The 25,832-nt window shown below is 45.3% G+C and overlaps 1 protein-coding gene across 2 annotated transcripts in view; it reads right to left on the minus strand.

Moving 5' to 3' along the window:
* LOC140478698 (sodium/hydrogen exchanger 9-like) overlaps nucleotides 1-25,832 on the minus strand; it is a 480,261-nt gene that overhangs the window by 319,072 nt on the left and 135,357 nt on the right. For both annotated transcript variants that reach the window (XM_072572000.1, XM_072572001.1), the window contains exon 6: nucleotides 21,665-21,770. In XM_072572000.1, coding sequence (XP_072428101.1) covers nucleotides 21,665-21,770 — 106 coding nt within the window. The remainder of the gene's footprint in view (nucleotides 1-21,664; nucleotides 21,771-25,832) is intronic.

The following is a 25,832-nucleotide window of genomic DNA, read 5'->3' on the forward strand; positions in this document are numbered from 1 at the left end:
AGGTGCTAGGTCCATTGCTTTTGTCATTTATATAAATAGTAGAATAGAGAGAATATAGGCAATTTTGTTTGTAAATTTGCAGATGACACCAAAATTAATGGGTGTGGTCGACAGTGAAGCAGATTACCCGAGAGTACAACGGGACCTTGATTAGATGGGCCAATTGTTGTGAAACTTGAAAGGGTTCAGAAAAGATTTACAAGAATGTTGCCAGGGTTGGAAGGTTAGACCTATGTGGAGGGAGGCTGAATAGACTGGGGCTGTTTCCCTGGAGCGCCAGAGGCTGAGGATGACCTTATCGAGATTTATAAAAGCATGAGGGGCATGGATAGGGTAAATAGACAAGGTCTGAGGAGATAGACAACTGACGGCCCAGAAATGCGATGTGCGCTTATCCAGCATCCTGAACAGGAGGAAAAATATCAGGCACAGTACCTCACACGAGAGTGATAGAGTCATACAGCACAGAGAGAGACCCTTGGCTCCAACCAGTCCATGCTGACCATGTTCCCAAACTAAACTAGTTCCACCTGCCTGTGCTTGGCCCATATCCCTCCAAGCTAGAGGGCAGAAGTTTAGGGTGAGAAGGGAAAGATATAAAAGAGAGCTACGGGGCAACTTTTTCACACAGAGGGTGGTACATGTATGGAATGAGCTGCCAGAGGAAGTGGTGGAGGCTGGTACAATTACAGCATTTAAAAAGGCATCTGGATGGGTATATGAATAGGAAGGGTTTGGAGGGATATGGGCCAAATGGGACTAGATTAATTTAGTATATCTGGTCGGCATGGATGAGTTGGACCAAAGGATCTGTTTCTGTGCCGTACAACTCTCTGACTGACAAAGCTGGTTACAGATATAGAGAGGGTTAAGACATTGGAAAACTGGAATGAGAATTTTAAACTGGGGCACTGGGAGCCAATGTAGGTCAGTCTTTCTCCTTTTTTGGCATCCCCACACAGTTAGCACACAACAGATGAAAGGGCTGGACTTGACGCAAATGGGTGTATAACACCTGAAGGCAAAATGTTTGCCGAACCATGTTTCGTAAAAATACTCAACTATAAAAACCAGATTCAGTTGACTTACGAGATCTCAGAAATAGATAACGGTTCTATTTCAATAGCAGAATAGCCAGTGTTTTCTCAATCGCTGCACTTAATAGCATAATAGAGGCACAACTCTCTGCTTCGAGTATGACGGGACTACAAATTAGCCATTGGTAGAAGGGAATAAGCTTTATCTATTTTACTAAGAGCTGGTCTCATGCATTTGTAGTTTAAAAAAGCATATTTTAAAAAAAGTTATTCCTGGAATGTGGGTGTTGTGGCTGAGCCTGGATTTATGGGCCACCTCTAGTTGCCACTTGAGGGGGCGGTGGGGAGGTTGTATAACTCTCCCTCATTCAATTAAAGCGCAGAAATGTTTCACAAGACTGACATTTGTCAACTGCCTCATAAAGTTTACAGGAAGTTCATCATGGATGCCTTAGATTCACCAGTGCTTCATAATGAGCAGCTTGGGTGGTTTCTGCTGCAATTCTTTGTTGCAATTAAACAGATTTCCCCAAGACAGCAGGTCAGTCCAGTGCACCACTGAAGGTGCTCGCCTGCAGCAGCTCAGAGTGTGCCCAAAGGGAGATTACTTACTCACCTGTAAGTCAGCGAGGGTGTTGTTGAAATAAAAGTTACCAGATCACATCAAACACATTTGAAAACATCATCATTATCGGCGGGCCCTCGCAGACGACGATGACTCTCTCCCACTCTCAGGGCAAGTCCGTAGGTGGCTGTACAGAACGATACAGCTACTGTAGGCTCTGTTACACTTGGGGCAGGTGGTCATTACAGGAAGGGGAGGGTGGGTCTTTGGTGTGACAGTACACTCCTTTCACTGCTTGAGCCTGGCTTCTGCTTTTCCTCCCGAAGGCAAGTCTCAAGGTGCTCGACACCTTACACACATTCCTCCTCCATTTTGGAGGGTCTTAGGCCAGTGATTCCCAAGTGTTGGTGGAAATACTGTACAGTCCCTGAGACCTTGAGGGTATCACCGAAGCACTTCTCTGTCCATCTGGAGCTCGCCTGCTGTTTTGGAGCTGGGGTTAGAGGACCTGTTTGGGGAACAGTCCACCTTCCGCAGCTACACTGGCACCACCCCCCACCTTTTCCTCCGCTACATCGACGACTGTATCGGCGCTACCTCGTGCTCCCACGAGGAGGTTGAACAGTTCATCCACTTTACTAACACCTTCCACCCGGACCTCAAATTTACCTGGACCATCTCAGACTCCTCCCTCCCCTTCCTAGACCTCTCCATTTCTATCTTGGGCACGGGCATTCACTATAAACCGACCAACTCCCACAGCTACCTAGATTACACCTCCTCCCACCCTGCCCCCTGTAAAAACGCCACCCCATATTCCCAATTCCTTCGCCTCCGCCGCATCTGCTCCCAGGAGGACCAATTCCAATACCGAACAACCAAGATGGCCTCCTTCTTCAAAGATCGCAATCTCCCCTCAGATGTGGTTGACAATGCTCCCCACCACATCTCCTCCACTTCCCACTCCTCAGCCCTTTAATCCCGCCCCTCCAATCGCCACCAGGGCAGAACCCCACTGGTCCTCACCTACCACCCCACCAACCTCCAGATACATCGTATCATTCTTCATCATTTCCGCCACCTCCAAACAGACTCCCTCCCCTCCCCTATCAGCGTTCTGGAAAGACCACTCTGTCCACGACTCCCTAGTCAGGTCCACACCCCTCACCAACCCAACCTCCACTCCCGGAACCTTCCCCTGCAACCGCAAGAAATGTAAAACTTGCGCCCACACCTCCCTCCAAGGCCCCAAGGGATCCTTCCATATCTGTCACAAATTCACCTGCACCTCCACACACATTATTTACTGCATCCACTGCACCTGATGTGGCCTCCTCTATATTGGGGAGACAGGCCGCCTACTTGCGGAACATTTCAGAGAACACCTCTGGGACACCCGGACCAACCAACCCAACCACCCCGTGGATGAACACTAACTCCCCCTCCCACTCCACCAAGGACATGCAGGTCCTTGGCCTCCTCCATCGCCAGACCATAGCAACACGACGGCTGGAGGAAGAGCGCCTCATCTTCCAACCAGGAACCCTCCAACCACAAGGGATGAACTCAGATTTCTCCAGTTTCCTCATTTCCACTCTCACTTTATCCCAGTCCCAACCCTCGAACTCAGCAACACCTTCCTAACCTGCAATCTTCTTCCTGACCTCTCCGCCCCCACCCCACTCCGGCCTATCACCCTCACCTTAACCTCCTTCCACCTATCGCATTCCCAACGCCCCTCCCCCAAGTCCCTCCTCCCTACCTTTTATTTTAGCCTGCTTGGCACACCCTCCTCATTCCTGAAGAAGGGCTTATGCCCGAAACGTCGATTCTCCTGCTCCTTAGATGCTGCCTGACCTGCTGTGCTTTTCCAGCACTACACTCTCAACTCTGATCTCCAGCATCTGCTGTCCTGTAGTTTCTGTACAGCCTTGAGGTGTCTGCTGTAGACAGTCCATGTCTCAAAGTCATGTCGGAGGGCGGGAACAACCACAGGCCTGTATACCAAGATCTTGGGGTTGTATCCGATGACATTGTTCTCAAATGCTCTTTTCCTCAGGTCGCTGAAGGTTGCTCTACGACACCAGAGGCGAAGTGGAATCGCTTCATCAATAGCTGCTTTGACCGACAGGACACTTCAGAGGTATTGGAATTGGACAACATTCTCTAAGGCTTCCCTGTGAATCCTGGGTTTTGCTTCACAGTGCCAGGTCATGTTGATATAGACATCCAGGACCAGGCCCATGGTTTTATATACCTCCATAAAAAGGTGCTGATGATCTGGAGATCCAGGAGCTTGGAGCTAGTAAACTGGATTTCGGCGAGCAAAACAACAACTGCACTTGGAAGGGAAGTGACTCTTGAAAACAATGCCACTCAGCCCTTCAGCCTGCCTCACCTTTCCCCTTGGTCATTAAGAAGCTATCTCCCTCTGTATTAATAAGAGTTAAAGATTCTACATCTACTGCCTTTTAAAGGGAGGGAATTCCAAAGACACTCAATCCTCAGAAAAACAATCCTCATCTGTCTTAAATGGGTGACGCCTTATTTTTAAATGATGACCCCTTGCTCCAGGTTCTCCCACAAGAGGAAACATTCTATCCCAACCACACGGCGAAGTCCTCTTGCAATGTAACAGTAAATCTTTGTTTCCTTTGACTGACTAATTGATGAGCGAATGTGAACCAGAAGATTGTTGATAAGATCAGAAAAAGGAGTTTACAATCCCTCCCTTCCTGAGAAAAGCAGAAGAATTCGCAACTACTGCTGATTCCATTGCTAAATGTTGCCAAACAAAAAGAAAACAATCTGTTTTATTATAATTCACTCCTGGACATTGCTGTTTGGGCCAACATTTATTGCCAGTCCCTAACTGCCATTAAGGTGGTGGTGAGCTACCTTCTTGAACAGCTGCAGTCTCTGTGCTATAGGTAGACCCACAATACCCTCATGGAGGGAGTTCCAGGATTTTGACCTAACGACAGTGAAGGAACGGCGATGTATTTCCAAGTCAGGATGGTGAGTGGGTTGGAGGGGAATTTGCAGGGAGTGGTGTTCCCATGTATCCCTTGTCCTTCCAGATGGAAGTGGTCACGGATTTGGAAGGTGTTGTTTGAAGGAAAAGATACCATAACTGCTGGAAGGTATTTCATTGATAGCACCTTGGTTGAATTTGGAATGAGGGAACAGGGAGGCATCAAATAATGGCATCAATTTTGTGGAACTGCTGTTAAATATAAAAATTAGAGTTAGTGGGAATCAGGGAAAGCTTTCTGTTGATTGAAAGTATATCTAGCACAAAGGATGATGATTGGTGGAAGTCAGGCATCTCGACAGGAGTCCCTCAGGGTAGTGCCCTCGACCCAACCATCTTCAGCTGCTTCATTAATGATCTTCCCTCCAAAGTGGGGATGTTTGCCAATGATTGCACACTGTTCAGCTCCATTCACAGTTCCTCAGAGACTGAAGCAATCCATATTCAACTGCAACAAAATCTGGACATAATCCAAGCTTGGGCTGACAAGTGGCAAGTAATAGTCACATCGCACAAATGCCAGGCTATGACCATCTCAAACAAGAGATAATCTAAGAATCACCAACTTGCCAATCAACATCCTCGAGGTTACCATTGACCAGAAACGCTGTGGCTACAAAAGCAGGTCAAAGGTTATAGTAACTCACCTCCTGATGCCCTAAAGCCTGTGTACCTTCTACAGGGCACAAGGCAGAAGTTTGACTGTACCAAATTGGCACATCCCTGAATATGATGGGCAATTTAGCCTGGCCAATTCATCTAACCAGCAGATCTTTGGATTGTGGGAGGAAACCGGAGCACCCAGAGGAAACCCACGCAGACATGGGGAGAATGTGCAAACTCCATACAGACAGTTGCCTGAGAGTGGAATCAAACCCAGTTTGCTAGTGTTGTGAGACAGCAGTGCTAACCACTGAGCCACTGTGCCACCCCAAACCAGGAGAATACTACCCACTTGCATGGATGGGTGTAGCTCCAACACCACACAAGAAGCTTGACACCATCCAGGACAAAGCAGTCTACTTGATTGGCACTAGATCCACAAGCATCCACTCCCTCCATCAGCAATGCTCAGTAGCAGTAGGGTGTACTATCTACAAGATGCACGGCAGAAATTCACCAGACAGCACATTCCAAACCCTTGGCCACTTCCATGTTGAAGGACAGTGGATACTTGGGAACACCACCACCTGCAAGTTCCCCTCGACGCACCATCCTGACCTTGGAAACATATTGCTGTTCTTTCACTGTGACTGGGTCAAAATCCTGGAATTCCCTCTCTAGGAGCACTGTGGGTCTACCACAGCGGTTCAAAAAGGCAGTTCACCACCACCTTCTCAAGGGGCAACTAGGGACAGGCAATATACGCTGGCCCAGCCAGTGACACCCACATCCTTTGAATGAACAAATCAACAATCTCTTCAGCTATAACACAACATTGAAAGTTGGCAACGCAGTGCGGTTTTAGGTCAAATACTTTCCATGTTAGTGATGTGGAGTTACTGATAACCATGAAGCTCATACCCACATGTTGTCCCATAATAATTATCACCCTGAGAAAGTGGGAGGTCTGAGATAGGCAGGCTCAAAGTGGGCTATAGCTACTTACAAAATTACACTTGAAAATGGCAACCCAAAACTAAGTCAACCTGTGCCCTCCAACGATTTAATTCAACAACATCTGAGCTGAGAAAGGTAAGCAGTGGCTCCAAGTCACTGTTAACAACTGATTATAGAGACTATTAACCGACACATCTGTCATCAAACAGCTGAGCCTGTCAATCTAACTGTCGGTTCTGATAGCTATTATCTTAAAGATGCTTTCGCCCAAACTGGGTGAGCAACTGGAAGCTTTTTAATGCTGGGTGTTGCCATTGTTTAGCAGTTTGACCATCAGCAGCATCTCTCCCTATCAACAGAGGACCCCAATCCTTGCCTCTGCCGAACTGAGACAATGTTTCTTAGATTTCAAAAGGTTGTAAATGCCCCATGCACTCCATGTCAGGCAAACTGAAACTTCACAGCATGTGGCTTTTATTTGTTTGTTGAGAAATTCATTCTCAGATGAAGAGTCATTTTGCAAGCTAGACACCTGACCAGCCAGTCACTTTCACCAATTAGAATGTGCCCAAAAAAGCACAGAACCATTGTTAGACCATAAGACCATACGACATAGGTGTGGAAGTAAAGACATTCGGCCTTTAGGGTCCACTCTGCCATTTAATCATGGCTAAATTGTAGAATGGAAAAGAAATACATCTGGAAAATCCATAGAATTTGCCAAGATAATCAGGAAGGTCATTCATCATTTTGCTGACTTACAGGTAATAAACGGTTTAAAAGGGTCACTGGACCAGAGATGTTAACTCTGCTTTCTCTTCACAGATATTATTTACTATCTATGTGAACTTAACTCTGATCTGCCTGTGTTGCTCGCAAGACAAAGCTTTTCACTGTGCCTCGGTACACATGACAATAAATTCAATTCATTTCAATTCAGATGCTGCCAGACCTACTGAGTTTCTCCAGCACTCTCATGTTGGTTTGAAACTTGGTGCATCCGAATTACACTGCCCCAGAAAACCCTTCTCTGGTGCTTAGCTCCTGATTGTAAGTCACATTGTAAAATGTATTAAATTTGAAAGCCACATTATCTTCGTGACGAAGTTTCTGGTAAGCATTTTTCCCTTTTTTTAAACAATACAAATGCAATTTTTATCCAGAATTTATCAAACTGCTGCTCTTGGATGATATCATTTGAATAAAAATGTGCAAGGCCTTCCTGCCACCAGTGCATCCCACAGTAAAGGTGCGCTCCATCAAAAGCCACCGTGTCTGGGAACTGACCTAGGAAGTCTCCATTGGAAACCAGTGCTATTGACAGAAAGGTTGTCGGTAGTGTTACAAAGTGGAGGCTGATCCCCACCGAGAACTAAAACCAAAACGCCCAAAGAGGAGCACCTAACCCTGTAACCTTTAAAAAAGTGTGTGAACAATGGTGTAACCTGCTTATCAGCAACTTCGACTGGTTAATAAAATAAATCCCTGACACTCACTTTAAAACAAGCAACAATTTATTTATCTAACAGTAAATAAATCCCTTCAAGCTACTAACTATTTTCAAAGCAAGATTCTAATAGTATACTTTCCCAATAAATACAAGTCCCACTTAGATTAAAAATAAGTCATCAAAAATCGCACAACACCAGGTTATAGTCCAATGGGTTTAGAACATAGAACATAGAACAATACAGCACAGAACAGGCCCTTCGGCCCACGATGTTGTGCCGAACTTCTATCCTAGATTAAGCACCCATCCATGTACCTATCCAAATGCCGCTTAAAGGTCGCCAATGAATCTGACTCTACCACTCCCACGGGCAGCGCATTCCATGCCCCCACCACTCTCTGGGTAAAGAACCCACCCCTGACATCTCCCCTATACCTTCCACCCTTCACCTTAAATTTATGTCCCCTTGTAACACTCTGTTGTACCCGGGGAAAAAGTTTCTGACTGTCTACTCTATCTATTCCTCTGATCATCTTATAAACCTCTATCAAGTCACCCCTCATCCTTCGCCGTTCCAACGAGAAAAGGCCGAGAACTCTCAACCTACCCTCGTACGACCTACTCTCCATTCCAGGCAACATCCTGGTAAATCTTCTCTGCACCCTCTCCAAAGCTTCCACATCTTTCCTAAAGTGAGGCGACCAGAACTGCACACAGTACTCCAAATGTGGCCTAACCAAAGTCCTGTACAGCTGCAACATCACCTCACGACTCTTGAATTCAATCCCTCTGCTAATGAACGATAATACTCCACAGGCCTTCTTACAAACTCTATCCACCTGAGTGGCAACCTTCAAAGATCTATGTACATAGACCCCAAGATCCCTCTGTTCCTCCACCTGACCAAGAACCCTACCATTAACCCTGTATTCCGCATTCTTATTTGTTCTTCCAAAATGGACAACCTCACACTTGGCAGGGTTGAACTCCATCTGCCACTCCTCAGCCCAGCTCTGCATCATATCTAAGTCCCTCTGCAGCCGACAACAGCCCTCCTCACTGTCCACAACTCCACCTATCTTTGTATCATCTGCAAATTTACTGACCCACCCTTCGACTCCCTCATCTAAGTCATTAATTTATTTGGAAGCACGAGCTTTCAGAGTGCTGCTCCTTCATTAGGTGGTTGTGGGGAATTAGGGAGATAACTGGTGGTATTTTAAGAGTCACCATGTCTCTGGTGAGGGGAGATGTTGAGAAGATCTGGGTGTTCTTGTACACCAGTCAATCAAGGTAAGAATGCAGGTACAGCAGGTAGTGAAGGCGGCTAATAGCATGCTGGCCTTCATAACAAGAGGGGTTGAGTATAGAAGCAAAGAGGTTCTTCTGCAGCTATACAGGGCCCTGGTGAGACCACACCTGGAATACTGTGTGCAATTCTGGTCTCCAAATTTGAGGAAAGACATTCTGGCTATTGAGGGAGTGCAGTGTAGGTTCACAAGGTCAATTCCTGGAATGGCAGGACTACCTTACACTGAAAGACTGGAGCGACTGGGCTTGTATACCCTTGAGTTTAGAAGACTGAGAGGGGATCTGATTGAGACATATAAGATTATTAAAGGATTGGACACTCTGGAGGCAGGAAACATGTTTCCGCTGATGGGTGAGTGCCGAACCAGAGGACACAGCTTAAAAATATGGGGTAGACCATTTAGGACAGAGATGAGGAGAAACATCTTCACCCAGAGAGTGGTGGCTGTGTGGAATACTCTGCCCCAGAGGGCAGTGGAGGCCCAGTCTCTGGATTCATTTAAGAAAGAGTTGGATAGAGCTCTCAAGGATTGTGGAATCAAAGGTTATGGAGATAAGGCAGGAACAGGATACTGATTAAGGATGATCAGCCATGATCATATTGAAGGGTGATGCAGGATCGAAGGGCAGAATGGCCTACTCCTGCACCTATTGTCTATTGAAGCAGAGTCCTTCAGCCAGTGCGGGAATTGAACCCACATTGTTGGTGTCAGCGTGTACTGCAAACTAGTTTTCCAGCCAACCGAGCTAACTGATTTTGGTGTCATGGACCTAGTTTGTGGATTGGGAAACTAGATGTGCAGGTGAGGTGAACTAGCCATGCTAAATTGCCCATAATGATCAGGGGTGTGTAGGTTAGATGTATTAGTCAGGGAAAAAGCAGCACAATCAGGTAGCGGAATGGATCGGTGTAGACTTGTTGGGCCAAATGGTCTGTTTCCACACTGTAGAGGTTCTAGAATTTGGTGGTTGTAAATTACTAAGCAGAGAAACCCAATCACCTGATGAAGGAGCAGTGCTCCAAAAGCTAGTGCTTCCAAATAAACCTGTTGGACTATAACCTGGTGTTTTGTGATTTTTAACTTTGGACACCCCAGTCCAACACTGGTGTCTCCAAATCAAAAAAAAACTCAGTCTCCCAAAATTACAGCCAGATTACATCTTCCAAAATATTCTGTGCCTTCCCCTGTCAGGAATGTCTTCTCCGACAATTCTTCGGCCAGGCATATGAACCAGTTATGCCATTGATACTGTTTTTATTTAGATGGAGCTTTCTCCAAGACATTTCGGATCTTGTAGACGGTGGCTTGCTCTGGGTCTTAGTCAAATTGCCCCCTTCTTTTCATACTCTTGATGAAATATGTAATGGACCAGGCCAGACCCCCCTCAAAACATTCCAAGAGAGTAGTCCAGATTCTAACTTTGCTTGTTGTTTTAAGTGGGTCTAAGTGGATATTCCAGGAAAGATGCAGCTGGTCAAACCACTTAGTTTTAAGCAAATATTAAGCAAATAATATTATTCACTATATTACCAAATGAAACATAAACAAAAGAGAACAGAATACTGAATAACTTAACCCATCTGAAAACCCAGCAGATTAAAGCAAATTAAATGATGCTGTTCCCAATACATGCAACAATACCCATAATCACCCCTTCAGCACAAAAGGCAAAATCCAACCCAGGGTCTGACAGGAGAGAAGGCAGAGAGAGAGGACCAACCTGGACCACCTGCTTATTTTGGTCCAGCAGCTTCAAACTCTGCTCGCTAAAACCGAACCAGAGTAAAGCTGAGTTGGGATCACTGGCCACGCCCCTTTCATTGTACAAGTGGCTTTTGAACTTGAAAGCCTTTTGCCTGAGGCAATATCTGTTAGCTATAATTAAACTGGCCCTAAAACTTTTCAACCTTAGACTTTTTGGAGTCTGTCTCTTTTACTACCTCTCTGAAAAAAAAAGCTAAGAATAATGTAACCTTGTTAAAGGAGCAGCATTGCCACACGTCAATATTTTTTATAATAAGTTGGTCCTACGTTGTCAAAATCATCAAGATTTAAACTTAATTGGTGTTGGTATCTAGCTACTTAGCTCAAATTGATTGGCTACATTCAAAAACCTGATGGCTTGGTAAAATAAACTGCTGCTTGGGCTACTAATTACATGGCCTTTTGATAAAAATATTACAGTTCAGGTGGTCTCTGAATATTTGTAAACTTCTAAGCTACTTTCACAGACATCTATTTGAAATCACGAAGCACAGGAAGAAGACAAAAACACCCAATCTTCTAAAGGGACCATGCAATGCTTCCTGGCCTAATAATTTACAAACACCAAATTCTAGGACCACTACAGTGTGGAAGCAGGCCATTTGGCCCAACATGTCCACATTGACCCATTCCACTACCTGTTTATGCTGCACTTCCATTGACTAATACACCTAACCTACACATTCCTGATCACTTCGGGCAATTTAGCATGGCCAATTCACAGGTATTCCACCAATCTTTGCAAGAATAGCAAGATATATTTGAAGGAAGCCGAGAATCAGTTAGCCCAGTGGGATGGACAACTAGTTTGCGGTGCACAGTGACACCAACAGTGTGGATTCAATTCCCGCACTGGCTGAAGGACTCTGCTTCTCGACGGGTGGCACGGTGGTTAGCACTGCTGCCTCACAGCGCCAGAGACCAGGTTCAATTCCCGCCTCAGGCAACAGTCTGTGTGGAGTTTGCACATTCTCCCCGTGTCTGTGTGGGTTTCCTCCGGGTGCTCCGGTTTCCTCCCACAGTCCAAAAACGTGCAGATTAGGTGAATTGGCCATGTTAAATTGCCCGTAGTTTTAGGTGAAGGGGTAAATGTAGGGGGATGGGTCTGGGTGGGTTGCTCTTCAGACTTGTTGGGCCGAAGGGCCTGTTTCCACACTAAGTAATCTAATCTAATCTCCCCTCACAGGAGATATGGTGACTCTTATCTCTCGCTCTCTTCAATAATAGTGCAGTCCACTGGGACTCTATTGAAAGATTAATTAGTTGGATAGTGATTTGCATTTTTGATGAAGGGATGTATGTGTTGATGAACTGAATTGATGTCACTCTGTGTCAGTGTGAAGATTGGAATTAAACCTGATACAAGGCTCCAGAGGTAAGAGTTGACCAGAATGTCAGTGTAACAAAGTATAGGTGAAAGTGAGGACTGCAGATGCTGGAGATCAGAGTCGAGAGTGTGGTGCTGGAAAAACACAGCAGGTCAGACAGCATCTGAGGAGCAGGAAAATCGACGTTTTGGGCAAAAGCCCTTCATCAGTATGTTGGCTCACAGGGTTGTGCTGTGTAAGGACGTAGGGATGCGACAAAACCTGTCAAGAGGTAGTTTACATTGATGTCCTTGAGCAGGCAAGTCTGAGGTCAAAGTTCGTTAAGAGAAGCCTCCTTCCAGTGGAAACAAACAGATGCCCCAATGGGTGAAAGGTCAACTGACTGCGACTTAACAGTGGTCAAACTGCTGAAGACTGGATGATGTCACCATTTGATCTCACAGGCTCCCTGTACGAGGGGTAGAACAGACCATGGGGCTCAGGGAAACACCTCGCTCACTCAGGGACGGGAGTCACGTAGGGTGGGACTGAGCAGACTGGTCACCTGTTTCAGTTTCATGCTGATTCACACAGCACCATGTTATAGTCCAAACAGGTTTATTTGAAGTCACAAGCTTTCGAAGCTTGAACAGGTGACCAGGAACAAAAGCTTCATCTCTTCTTTAGGAGGAGGTGAGGACAGCAGATGCTGGAGGTTAGAGTTGAGAGCATGGTGCTGGGCAAACACAGCAGGTCAGTCAGCATCTGAGGTGTTCATTCCTGATGAAGGGCTTTTGCCCGAAACATTGATTTTCCTGTTCCTCGGATGCTGCCTGATCTGCTGTGGTTTTCCAGCACCACACTCTCGACTCTTCATCTCATTATTGCGGAGCATTTTAATCAGCATCTCTCGCAGGTTTTATTTTTAAAATAGCTGGTTGTGTTTACAGTCTAGATTTGCATCACATGTGCCAGGAGCCAATTAATACTGAAAAATTGGAAGCAAATGATTTTAAATTTCTCCACTTACTTCATTTTCTCACCTCTCCCACAGCTTGTCACCACATCCTTCGACTGGTTAAATACAACAGCCTTAAAAAAAAATGCTGCACCATTTCTAGGCTCAAGTGGGGCAGTCTCTCTCACAAATCCAAGCGCTCCAACATGGGCTATGCTCTGCCCAGCCTCAACGTGGATACGGGAGACCAAGGCTGACAGGAATCAGTTAGGTCAACAGTTGTGGGGGGGACCTCTTGTTTTTAGTGAAGACAGAACAATAGAGCACAAACCCAATTCGATGTAATCGTAAAGCTCCACTCCCAGCTACATTGACATTTACACACACTCAGAGTCAATAAGGCCATTAGAAATAGGAACAGCAGAGGGGCTCTCAAGTCTGTTATCATTCAACAGGATCATGGCTGATCCAACATTCCTCACGTCCACTTTCCTGTCTTTTCCCAGTAACCCTCGAGTCCCTGACTGATCAAGAATCTACCTCAACCTTAAGTATGCACAAGGACTCGGCCCCCACAGCTCTCTGTGGCAAGACGTTCCAAAGACTCTCAACCCTCAGAAGAAATTCCTCTTCCTCTCAGTATTAAGCTGGTGCCCTTTTATTCTGAGACTCTACTCCTCCTCTACTCCTCTGCTCCTAGTGCCCTCTACTCCGAGACTCTCCCATGAGGGGGAACATCCTCTTAGCAATGACTCTGTTAAGCCCCTTAAGAATCCTGGAAGTTTCAATGAGATTACCTCACATTCTTCTAAACTTCACTGAGTAGAGCCCCATTCAGTTTGGTCTTTGCTCATAAGACAATCCCTCCATACCAGGGATCATCCGAATGAACCTTCCCTGAACTGCCTCAGTCATCAGTGGGCCAGTTGAGATGCACCAGTTGGAGACAAGTTAATATGCTTCCCATATTCAAAACCGCTAACTGAAGCAGAATAAAGGAAATGGCTGAACCATTAGCTTCAGTTCCAATCCTTGTAAAATCATGGATGAAGTTTGTTGTGATTGGCATGAGGTCAGCCACCTCAGAGAAGATGAGTTCCCTGATTGGACCAGATGAAAGTCGCAATCAGGGAGCCCTGGCTGACATAAACAGCTGAGCGTCAGAGGTATTGTGCCCCTGAATGCCTCACTCAGTGAAGGGCAGTGCTATTGTCAAAGGCTAGGCTTTTATTAGTATAGGGTGATTGCTGATGGGGCGATGGGCTCTAAAGGGTTATTTCAAAGTTAACGCAAGTATATTTAGAGAATTATCTGCACAGTCCCAACTAGCATTAGTACAGATTTGGAAAGAGAAGGGTTTGCCTCAGCTAACATGAGGAAATGGAAGTTTCAAACACGTTCTTCTGAAATCGGTTTGTATCTCCTGTGTCACATGGCACATGAGAATTTCATAAACACATCCAACAAAGTCTCACATGAAAGGCAACTCAGAAATGTGGGGAGACAGGGATTATATGAGGAATGGAAATGGAACAGGCTGTAAGGTGAAGAACACAGAGGTGGGGACATGTCAGATGAATATTGTATCACGTATTGTGCTTTGGACTTGGTGTTGGGCCCATTACTGTCAGAGTCCTAAAGCTGTACAGCACAGAAACAAACTCTTCGGTCCAACTCATCCATGCCGACCAGATATTCCAAACCAATCTAGTCTCATTTGCGAACATTTGACCCATATCCCTCTAAACCCTTCCTATTCATATACCCATCCAGATCCTTTTACATGTTGTAATTATACGAGCTTCCACCACTTCCTCTAGCAGCTCATTCCATACACATACCACCCTCTGTGTGAAAACGTTGCCCCTTAGGTCTCTTTTATATCTTTCCCCTCTCACCCTAAACCTATGCCCTCAAGTTTCGGACTGACCCCCTCCGGGGAAAAGACCTTTGCCTATTTATCCTATCCATGCCGCTCAATATTTTATAAACCTCTAGAAGGCCACCCCTCAGCCTCCAACACTCCAGCCTATTCAACCTCTCCCTATAGCTCAAACCCTCCAACCCTGGCAACAACCTTGTAAATCCATTATGAACCCTTTCACAACATCCTTCCTATAGTAGGGAGACAGAATTGCACACAGTACTCTAAAAGTGCCCTAACCGATGTCCTGTACAGCCACAACATGACCTCCCAACTCCTGTACTCAATATTCTGACCAATAAAGGAAAGCATACCAAATGCCACCTTCACTATCCTATCTACCTGGGACTCTACTTTCAAGGAGCTATGAACCTGCACTCCAAGGTCTCTTTGTTCAGTAACACTCTCCAGGACCTTACCATTAAGTGTATAAGTGCTGCCTAGATCTGCCTTTCCCAAAATGCAGCACCTCACACTTATCTAAATTAAACTCCATCTGCCACTTCTCAGCCCATTGGCCCATCTGGTCCAGATCCTGTTGCAATCTGAGGTAACCTTCTTCGCTGTCCACTACATCTCCAATTTTGGCGTCATCTGCAAACTTACTAACCATACATCCTAGGTTCACATTCAAATCATTGATATAAATGATGAAAAGTAGTGGGCCTTGCACCAATCCTTCAATTACATCAATGATCTGGATTCATAGATTCAATACAAAGGGGTCAATCTTACAAATAGAACCAAGCTAGGAATTGGGTGGAAATTAATTGGAAATTATCGACCAAGGTAGGTTAATTAATTTAAGGGGCAGGACATTACAAATGAAATTTATTACAGACTACAGCAAAATACTGGAAATCTGAAATAAAAGCAGAAAGTAATGAAGAAACTCAGCAGCTCTGGCAACATCTGTGTAGAGTAAAACAGTTAACGTTGAGTCCAGTAATGACTCTTCCTCAGAACCTGCTCAGAGTTCAGAGTTAGGACCTGAACCAGTTTGAATGAACACTTAGACCATACTGAATAGCTCACAAACAAAAACAGAAATTGCTGGATAAGCTCAGCAGGTCTGGTAGCGTCAGTAGAGAGAAATCAGAATTAACGTTTAGGGTCCAGTGACCCTTCCTCAGAACTGAGGGGCTCTGAGGAAGGGTCAGTCTACCCGAAACGTTAATTCTGATTTCTCTCCACAGATGCTGCCAGATCTGCTGAGCTCTTCCAACAATTTCTGTTGTGGTTTCTGATCTACAGCATCCAGTTCTTTTGGTTTCTACCCATACTCAATGCTAATTGTTTCTCTCTCCACCAATGCTGCCAGACCTGGTCCATCTACATCAATGCTATGGTCAAGAAAACACACCAACGCCTAAACTTCCACAGGAAGCTAAGGAAATTCAAAATGTCCACAATGACTCTTTTACAGATGCACTAGAGAAAGTATCCTATCCGGACGCATCACAGCTGAGTTTGGTAACCGCTCTGCGCAAAACCAGAAGAAGTTATAGAATAGGGAACACACACAATAGTCCATCACACAAACCACCTCCAATCTATTAACTCTGCCCACACTTCCCACTTCCTCGAGACAGTAGCCAACATAATCAAAGACCCCTCCCACTCCATTATACCCTCTTCCACCCACATCTGACGGGCAGAAGATATAAAAGTTTGAAAACCCATATCAACAGACTCAATAGCAACGTCTGCCCCACTGTTATCAGACTTATGAACAGACCTCTCGTATATTAGAGTTGATCTTTCTCTGCACCTTCTCTGTAGCTGTAACACTATATTCTGTTCTATTACCCTAATGTATTTTTGTAAGATAGGATTTGCTGGATAGCACACAAAACAATACTTTTCACTGTACCTTGGTATATACGACAATAATAAATCAAATCAAGTCAAATCCCGACTGAGTTTCTCCAGCATTCTGCGCTGGTTTTGTATACTGCCTGTAGATCGAAATGCAAAGGGCTACTGATTCACCAGAGAGAGTTGTTGAAATAGGCAAAGATGCAATGTAAAGGCATCTCACCTGACTGGACACTCAACAGGCTCAAAGAGAGAGAGAGGTTAACAGTGCAATGTTGAGAATGTCATCAAAGCAACAGAATATAAATTAAGGGATGGGTTCATCAAAGCTGATAGTGTTCTAGGCAGATGACATTTTGAATTCAGTTCTGGTCATTAAGAAACAAGGCCAGCTTCAAGCAGAGGAGGCAATGTAGAGCCAAGAAGTTGTAATCCTTGTACCCGGGAGTCGGCAGCAGGGGGCGGAGGGGTCAGAGTAATGAGGAAAAGCTGGTGGAATGTGAACTTTTCCAACCCGGGCAGTTGTTGGCACAGGATATACATAATGGGGCAAATGTATCAAGAACATTACATTCCTTTAAGAAAACAAATAGAGGGTTGGACAATGTTCAAAAGGCACCATATTAGGAAACAATTCTTCATTATTTGATATGTGCTTTCAAACTTTTATATCTTCTGCCCGTCAGATGTGGGTGGAAGAGGGTATAATGGAGTGGGAGGGGTCTTTGATTATGTTGGCTGCTGTCTCGAGGCAGTGGGAAGTGTGGGCGGAGTTAATAGATTGGAGGCTGGTTTGTGTGATGGACAGGCCTGTGTTCATGGAGTGGATTTAGAACATGGAATATTACAGCGCAGTAGATGCCCTTAAAGTTGGCAGGGCATTCTACACCCCTATTACTCTGAGTAAAGAAGCTACCTCTGTCATCTGTCCTCTAACTATCACCCCTCAATTTAAAGCTATGTCCCCTCGTGCTAGCCATCACCATCCGAGGAAAAAGGCTCTCCCTGTCCACCCTATCTAACCCTCTGATTATCTTATACGTCTCGATTAAGTCACCTGTCAATCTTCTCCTCTCTAACAAAAACAGCCTCAATTCCCTCAGCCTTTCCTCATAAGACCTTCCCTCCATAGCAGGCAACATCCTAGTAAACCTACTCCGAACCCTTTCCAAAGCTTCCACATCCTTCCTATAATGCGGTGACCAGAACTGCACGCAATACTCCAAGTGCGGCCAAATCAGCTTTATACAGCTGCAGCATGACCTCATGGCTCCGAAACTCAATCTCTCTACCAATAAAAACTAACACGCTGTATGCCTTCTTAACAACCCATCTACCTGGGTGGCAACTTTCAGGGATCTATGCACATGGACACAGATTTCTCTGCTCATCCACACTACCAAGAATCTTACCATTAGCCCAATACACTGTATTCCATTACTCCTTCCAAAGTGAATCACCTCACACTTTTCCACATTAAACTCCACTTGCCATCTCTCAGCCCAGCTCTGCAGCTTAACTACATCACTCTGTAACCCACAACATCCTTCAGCATTATCCACAACTCCACCGATCTTGGTGTCATCTACAAATTTACTAAACTATTCTTTTACGCCCTCATCCAGGTCATTTATAAAATTGACAAATAGCAGTGCCCCCAAAACAGATCCTTGTGGTACACCACTCGTAACTGAACTCCAGGATGAATGTTTCCCATCAACCACCACCCTCTGTCTTCTTTCAGATAGCCAATTTCTGACCCAAACCGCCAAATCACCCTCAATCCCATGCCTCCATATTTTTTGCTATAGCCTACCGTGGAGGACATTATCGAACGCCAACTAAAATCCATATACACCACATTAACCGGTTTACTCTCATCTACCTGTTTGGTCACCTTCTCAATGAACTCAATAAGGTTTGTGAGGCACGACCTACCCTACCCAAAACCACATTGATTATCCCTAATCAACTTATTCCTCTCTAGAGGATTATAAACCCTATCTCTTATAACCTTTTCCAATACTTTGCCCACAAATGAAGTTTGGCTCACTGGTCTATAATTTCCAGGGTTGTCTCTACTCCCCTCTTCAACAAGGGGACAACATTTACCATCCTCCAGTGTTCTGGCAAGATACCTGTAAACAATGACATAAAGATCAAAGCCAAAGGCTCTGCGATCATCTCCCTGGTTTTCCAGAGAATCCTAGGATAAATCCCATCCATCCTAGGGGACTTATCTATTTTTGCACTTTCCACAATTGCTAACACCCCCTCCTTGTGAACCTCAATCCTGTCAAGTCTCATAGCCTGAATCTCAGTATTCTCCCCGACAACATTGTGTTTTTCTAGTCTGAATACTGATGAAAAATATTCATTTAGTTATTCCCCTATCTCCTTGGATTCCACACACAACTTCCCACTATTATGCTCGATTGGCCCTAATCTTTGATTTCGCAGCTCCTCAGATGCTGCCTGAACTGCTGTGCTCTTCCAGCACCACTAATCCAGAGTCTAGTTTCCAGCATCTGCAGTCATTGTTTTTACCTCTAATCTTTCTCTAGTCATTCTTTTATTCCTGATATACCTTTAGAAAGCTTTAGGGTTTTCCTTGATGCTAACGGTTTCTCATGTCCCCACCTGGCTGTTTTTCCTCTCTCTTTCAGAAGGTTTCTCATTTCCAGATGAATGAATTATTCCAAATTCTCTCAGATGTCCCATAGAGAAGGTTAGGATTTCTGTCGAGAGGATACGTTGAGCTGGGCTGAATGGCCCCCTACTTCAAAAAAAAACTCTAATCCACTCTTGTCCCAGTCACTTATTTGAAAAAGAACAAAGAACTGCTTACTGTGGAAATCAGAAAAAAACAAAATTGCTGCAAAAGCTCAGCAGGTCTGGCTGCATCTGTGGAGAGAAATCAAAGTTAACGTTTCGAGTCCTTTCAGGACTGAAGAAGGGACAATGGACTCAAAACATTAATTCGAATTTCTCTCCAATTATTTGAAATACTGGCTGCTACTTGTGACAAAAGCTTTCAATTGACTGACAGCAGTATTAGCACATCAATGGTGAAAACATTTTCTGGGCATGTGATCCCTCCTTCAATGTAGGTGATGACCTACAATAGGAAACAGGTGATAGCTGCTAAAATAAAGACAAAAGACCATGTGATATTTTCATCCCTTTGCACCAGCAGCATGATTGCTGGATCCAAATCCCTCGGTGCTTGGGACTCTGAGCTGGTGATTCATGAACAAAAAGAATTCAGCCCAAAGAGAAAGCTAATTGGGGGCTAGAATATCAAATTAGGTAAAGGGGCTGTTCAGAGAGATCTGGGTGTTCTTGTCCACCAGTCAATGAAGGCAAGCATGCAGGTACAGCAGGTCGTGAAGAAGGCTAATAGCATGCTGGCCTTCATAACAAGAGGGATTGAGTATAGAAGCAAAGAGGTGCTTCTGCAGCTGTACAGGGCCCTGGTGAGACCACACCTGGAGTACTGTGTACAGTTCTGGTCTCCAAATTTGAGGAAAGACATTCTGGCTATTGAGGGAGTGCAGCGTAGGTTCACGAGGTCAATTCCTGGAATGGCAGGATTGCCTTACACGGAAAGACTGAAGCGACTGGGCTTGTATACCCTTGAGTTTAGAAGACTGAGAGGGGATCTGATTGGGGCATATACGATTATTAAAGGATTGGACACTCTGGCAGGAGGAAACATATTTCCGCTGATGGGGGAGTGCCGAACCAGAGGACACAACTTAAAAATATGGGGTAGACCATTTAGGACAGAGATGAGGAGAAACTACTTCACCCAGAGAGTGGTGGCTGTGTGGAATGCTCTGCCCCAGAGGGCAGTGGAGGCCCAGTCTCTGGATTCATTTAAGAAAGAATTGGATAGAGCTCTTAAAGATAGTGGAGTCAAGGGGTATGGAGATAAGGCTGGAACAGGATACTGATTAGGAATGATCAGCCATGATCATATTGAATGGCGGTGCAGGCTCGAAGGGCAGAATGGCCTACTCCTGCATCTATTGTCTATTGTCTAATATAGATTGCAAACTGCAAACTAGATTTTGAAAACTTGCTTTGTATGATGATTTGTGAAATTTGGCTGGGCGGGAGAGGAGAGAGTATATTACTGGGGAAACACTGCTGTCTCACAGCACCAGGGCCCTGGGTTCGAATCCTGCCTCAGGCGACAGTCTGTGTGGAGTTTGCACATTCTCCCTGTGTCTGTGTGGGTTTCCTCCGGGTGCTCCGGTTTCCTCCCACAGTCCAAAGATGTGCAGGTTAGGGTGGATTAACCGTGGCAAATATAATGGTATCGGGATAGGATGGGGGCTGGGGTGGTGGGTGGGTCTGAGTGAGATGCTCTATGGAGGGTTGGTGTGGACTTGGCGGGTCAAATGACCTGCTTCCACACTGTAGGGAATGGGCAGTGTGGAAGGTTAATTGGCATGCAGTAAGCGGCAGAAGAAATCTCTAATGTCAAAGCTCTTGATTCAAACCCAGCTGACGTGTTGGTGGGTGGGGAGAAAGGGTCTCACATCAGAGCCTAGATCCTGTCTCTCTGAAGGTTTTTCTTTCCTTTTCTCTTTTATTCATTGACAGGATATTGGCATCTTTGGCTAGCCCAGCATTTATTGCCCATCCCTAATTGCCCAGAGGGCAGGGAAGAGTCAACCACTCTGTGGGTCTGGAGTCACATGTAGGCCAGACCAGGTAAGGATGGCAGTTTCCTTCCCTAAGGACATGAGTGAACCAGATGGATGTGTCCTGACAATTGACAATGGATTCACGGTCATTATTAGACTCTTAATTCCAGATAAGAGCTCAGCCCTTAATGTTGCAGTACACTTTGCTGCTGTTTGCGAATTGACTAGAATGCGTTAACGTGGCAGCCCCCTCACCCCTGCCCCCAGCCATGTGCTTACTATGTCAGGACAATGGCGACCGCATCATTCAGAACGCTCTCCCCAAACAGCAGCGTGTACAGCTGGACGTCTACGTCGAGCTCGTGAAAGATGGCGAGCACGGTCACTGTGTGTAGAAAAAAAGAGACACTCTTTTAGTCAAACGCCACAGGGAGGGGAGGTTGTGATGTATAACACTGACCGAAAACCCAATGCTCGAAGCCCCCAGCTCGAACAAAACCCCCACCCCACCCTGCCCTCCCCCCCCCCGGGAACTGCAGCCGGCTGGTTACAACGGAGGCTTCCTGGCAGGGGAAGTTGTCACTACATGACATTCTTGACAGATCTTCAATAGACTACCTCGCTGCTGTTACTAAGCAACCCCCGAGCAGCAGCATTCAAAAGACACTCGACAAAAACGGAAAGAACTGCTGTGAATCAGGAATTAAAACAGAAATTGCTGGAGAAGCTCAGCAGGTCTGGCAGCATCTGTGAAGAGAAATCAGAGTTAGGTGTTTCAGGGCCGGTTCTGCAGAAGGGTCACTGGATCCAAAGCGTTAACCCTGATTTTGCCAGCAACTTCCGTTTTTGTTCAAAAGACACGAATATTCATATTGAACCTTGCAATCCAAAAAACAATGAATATCTTCAATAGACATTGCCCCACAGGGTTTCAGTGGTTTCTAATGTGGCTGGTTGAAGTGCAAAAATTATGGAGACCCATCTGTTTTCACTCAGTGACATGGGCTGGATTTTTGTCAATGAGATAAGTCGTGGAAAAGCTCCCGACTCTGCAAACCCAACTAAGTTAAGGAGGCTTTGCCCGTTGTATTTCCAGTGCAGGGAAATAGCAGCAGGAGGTCAGTATCCATCAACAAAAGCAGGATGCACAGGACACTGCATTATGAATGCTTGGCTGAGTGCCAACAATAGCTAATTACAGTTGAGCAATGTCAGCATAGCTGCAGAGGAGATCGAAAACTTAAATCAACTGACACCTGTCACTGCTGCCACATGAGCTGGGTAGCTAATGAGAAGACCCTCCTGTGGGATGGTTGCAGTGTCCCTGCCCCTGGGCCCGGAGGACCATGATCAAATTACTTACAAAAGTAATAAGTTATCAAAAACTGCACAAACTAATTCAGGCACAGAGGTAATCACAAGTAATAATCTTGTCACATCGGTTAGACCCCCATCATGTGACTGATACCCACTCGTGTTATTCCAGCCAATTGGTTTCTCTCTAGGACCAACTTATTTTCAATTATTTAGAATTACTTCTCTGCAGTAATTGATTGGTTTATAGGTCATTCCTTCTTTGGTATTCAGCAGTTGACACTTTACTCTTTGAATTTATCTGTTGATGCTCTTAATTTCCTGGAATTACCTTGCCATGATTTGCCCACTGGTATATTCTGTGCCTATCTGCTTCCCTCCACTTCACCTGATGAAGGAGCAGCGCTCCGAACGCCTGTGATTTTAATAAACTTGTTGCTCTATAACTTGGTGTCATGGAACTTTTGACTTTGCCCACCCCAGTCCAACTCCATGTTATAGATCTCTTTGACTATGAAGGTTAACGTAAGATAGGGAATACTAAATGGCTGTTTGTGTTTAGTTAATGGTTTGGACTAGGGTTCTGCTGTAGTTCATGGTGCGCCCCCTACTCTCTCCCACCCCCCACCCCACTATCTATTTACAGAAGAGACCCAGAACTGCCAACACTGGAGGGGGAGCTTTGAACTTCCCACCCTCACACTGATGTTGGCGAGGGTTATGTGTGCTTGATTGCTATTCATACCCTGATCACATGCCAGCACAAATTAACATAGTGGGAATGGAGCAAAGAATCCCTGAATTATAAACATAGAAAATAGGCAGGCGTAGGCCATTCGGCCCTTCAAGCCTGCTCTATCACTCATTACGATCACAGCTGATCATCCAACTCAGTCCCCCCATTCTCACGTTCTCCCCCCAAACCATTTGACCTCTTTAGCCCCATGAACTATATCTAATTCCTTCTTCAATGTTTGGGGCTGAACCACTCTCTGTGGTGGAGAATTCCCCAGGCTCCCCGCTCTTTGGGTGAAAACATTTCTCCTCACCTCAGTCCAAAATGGCAGATGCTGTGTTCTGACTCCCTGTTTCTAAACCTTTTGGTACATAGTGGTAATCATGTGATAAATAATCATAAAGTACAAAGAATGAAACAGCACAGGACCAGACCCTTCAGCCCTCCAAGCCTGTGCTGACACATCTTGCCCACAGGTTGGCCTTGTATGGTGAAAAGTTGGACCTCAAATCTCTATGCTTCCAACATTAGAATCCTATGTTTTATTTCCCTTAAAAGAGGAACGTTTATATTCTCAAATACAAAGGCCAAATCTTTGTGCCAAAGCCAAGGTTCCCCAATCATGTAGAATATATCTAACACACTGCAGAATGCTGTTCTGCTTCCTTTCTCCCCTTGTGCTTTTGCCAAAGAGAATAAATCGGAATCTTCTGATCCTTAACCTGCCAGTGGAAACAGTTCCATCTTGTTTATTCCAGCAAATCTCTCCAATTTTAAACTCCACTCTTCAATCTCCCCTTAACCATTGCTACTCTGAAGAGAAACATCCCGGTTTCTGGTTCCTGGGCATTCATCCCTGATATCCCAGCCAGTCAGTCAGTCAGTCAACGTCACTCCGGCCCACGGCCTGTCCAGTTCCCTGTTATCAGAGCTCCCGGGGCTGGTGAGACTCTCCGTCAGTGGCATTGTGGCTCCTCAAGAACAGTGTCGCTCCTTGCACCGACGGATTTACCTCACAAAATAACGTCAGGTCAAGTTCATGTAATTCTTACTCTTTGTGTTAATGCACACAACTGTCTGGAAACATTAGTGAGGTGGTTGGTGTCAGCAATGTAAACAGCTGATGGTTATAGTGATCAGGGGCTGAAGGGGAGAAAAGGGAGGAAGCTGCATTTCACCTGCCACTGACCAAACCCCCCCCCCCCCCCCACCCCCTCAGATATCAGAGGGTCCACGCACAGGTAAACGTGATGGCCTGAGCAATAGAAAACATGATCAATGCAGTAATAGTGGCTGTGTCTTAGGTGGAAGACCACATTTTTCGATGGGGGAAGGGACGGGAATGGGGGAGGGGAAATGGGGTATGGGATGGAGGAGGGACAGAACGAATGGTGGAAGGAAAGAGAGAATGAGAGGGGGACAGAGGGAATGAGAGAGGAAGAGAGGGAGAGAGATAATGAGAGAGACATTTATCAACATACTTCTCAATACTATCAATCTGTTACAGAGAAAATTCTGTAGAAGTTGTCCCTCTCGATCAGAATTTACATCATACTTAAGTACTTTCCCCAAGTTTCTGTCTTGTGAATTGTGGAGTCTTCTGGCATGAATATTCTCAAAACTGAGAGCTTAAACTTTCTCAGCTTTTAAAAACCTGCACATTTCTAGCCAAATATTCCTGGTTGGGAAATTTCACAAACTAAACATTTCTACTGAGGGAATGTTTTTCCCCTGACCTGCTCTAAAACAAAATTGTTTCATGGAGAGAAAATACATTTGCTCTTCACCCCAGTGAAGTCTCCCCCAAATTACTCTAGAAACATTCCAACTCCAGAGTTTCTAAACTTCAATTAATATTTGATTATTCTGAACTGTAGACTTGTAAGTTTACTCTAGCTGCCTGAAACTACTAGAACATAACCAATTTTCCATTAATAATCCTAACTTGCACATCTTTGGAATGTGGGAGGAAATTGGAGCACCCTGAGGAAACCCACACAGACACGGGGAGAATGTGCAAACTCCACACAGACAGTCGCCCGAGGCTGGAATCGAACCCAGTGCTAACCACTGAGCCACCGTGCCACCCCGCCACCCCATGAACCCCTATTCCCTGCCCACACCCATTTCCCTAACTTTGGAATGTAGAGGCTAGGAATCAGCAAGTAATAAACTGCTTGGTTTTCACAAACATGCAAAGAATCAACCAAAACGATGACTTGCATTTTTGATATGTCCTTTAAGAAGCTTCACTTGAATGTTATCAAACACAAGAGTCCACAGGTGTGAGGCTGGAAAAGCACAGCAGGTCAAACAGCATCTGAGGAGCAGGAGAGTCAATGTTCTCACCCAAAACCCATCAGCAGGATCTGGCCGGAAACGTTGACGTTTCTGCTC

This window comes from Chiloscyllium punctatum, chromosome 6, assembly GCF_047496795.1.
Source record: "Chiloscyllium punctatum isolate Juve2018m chromosome 6, sChiPun1.3, whole genome shotgun sequence".
In the NCBI taxonomy this organism is placed as follows: domain Eukaryota; kingdom Metazoa; phylum Chordata; class Chondrichthyes; order Orectolobiformes; family Hemiscylliidae; genus Chiloscyllium; species Chiloscyllium punctatum.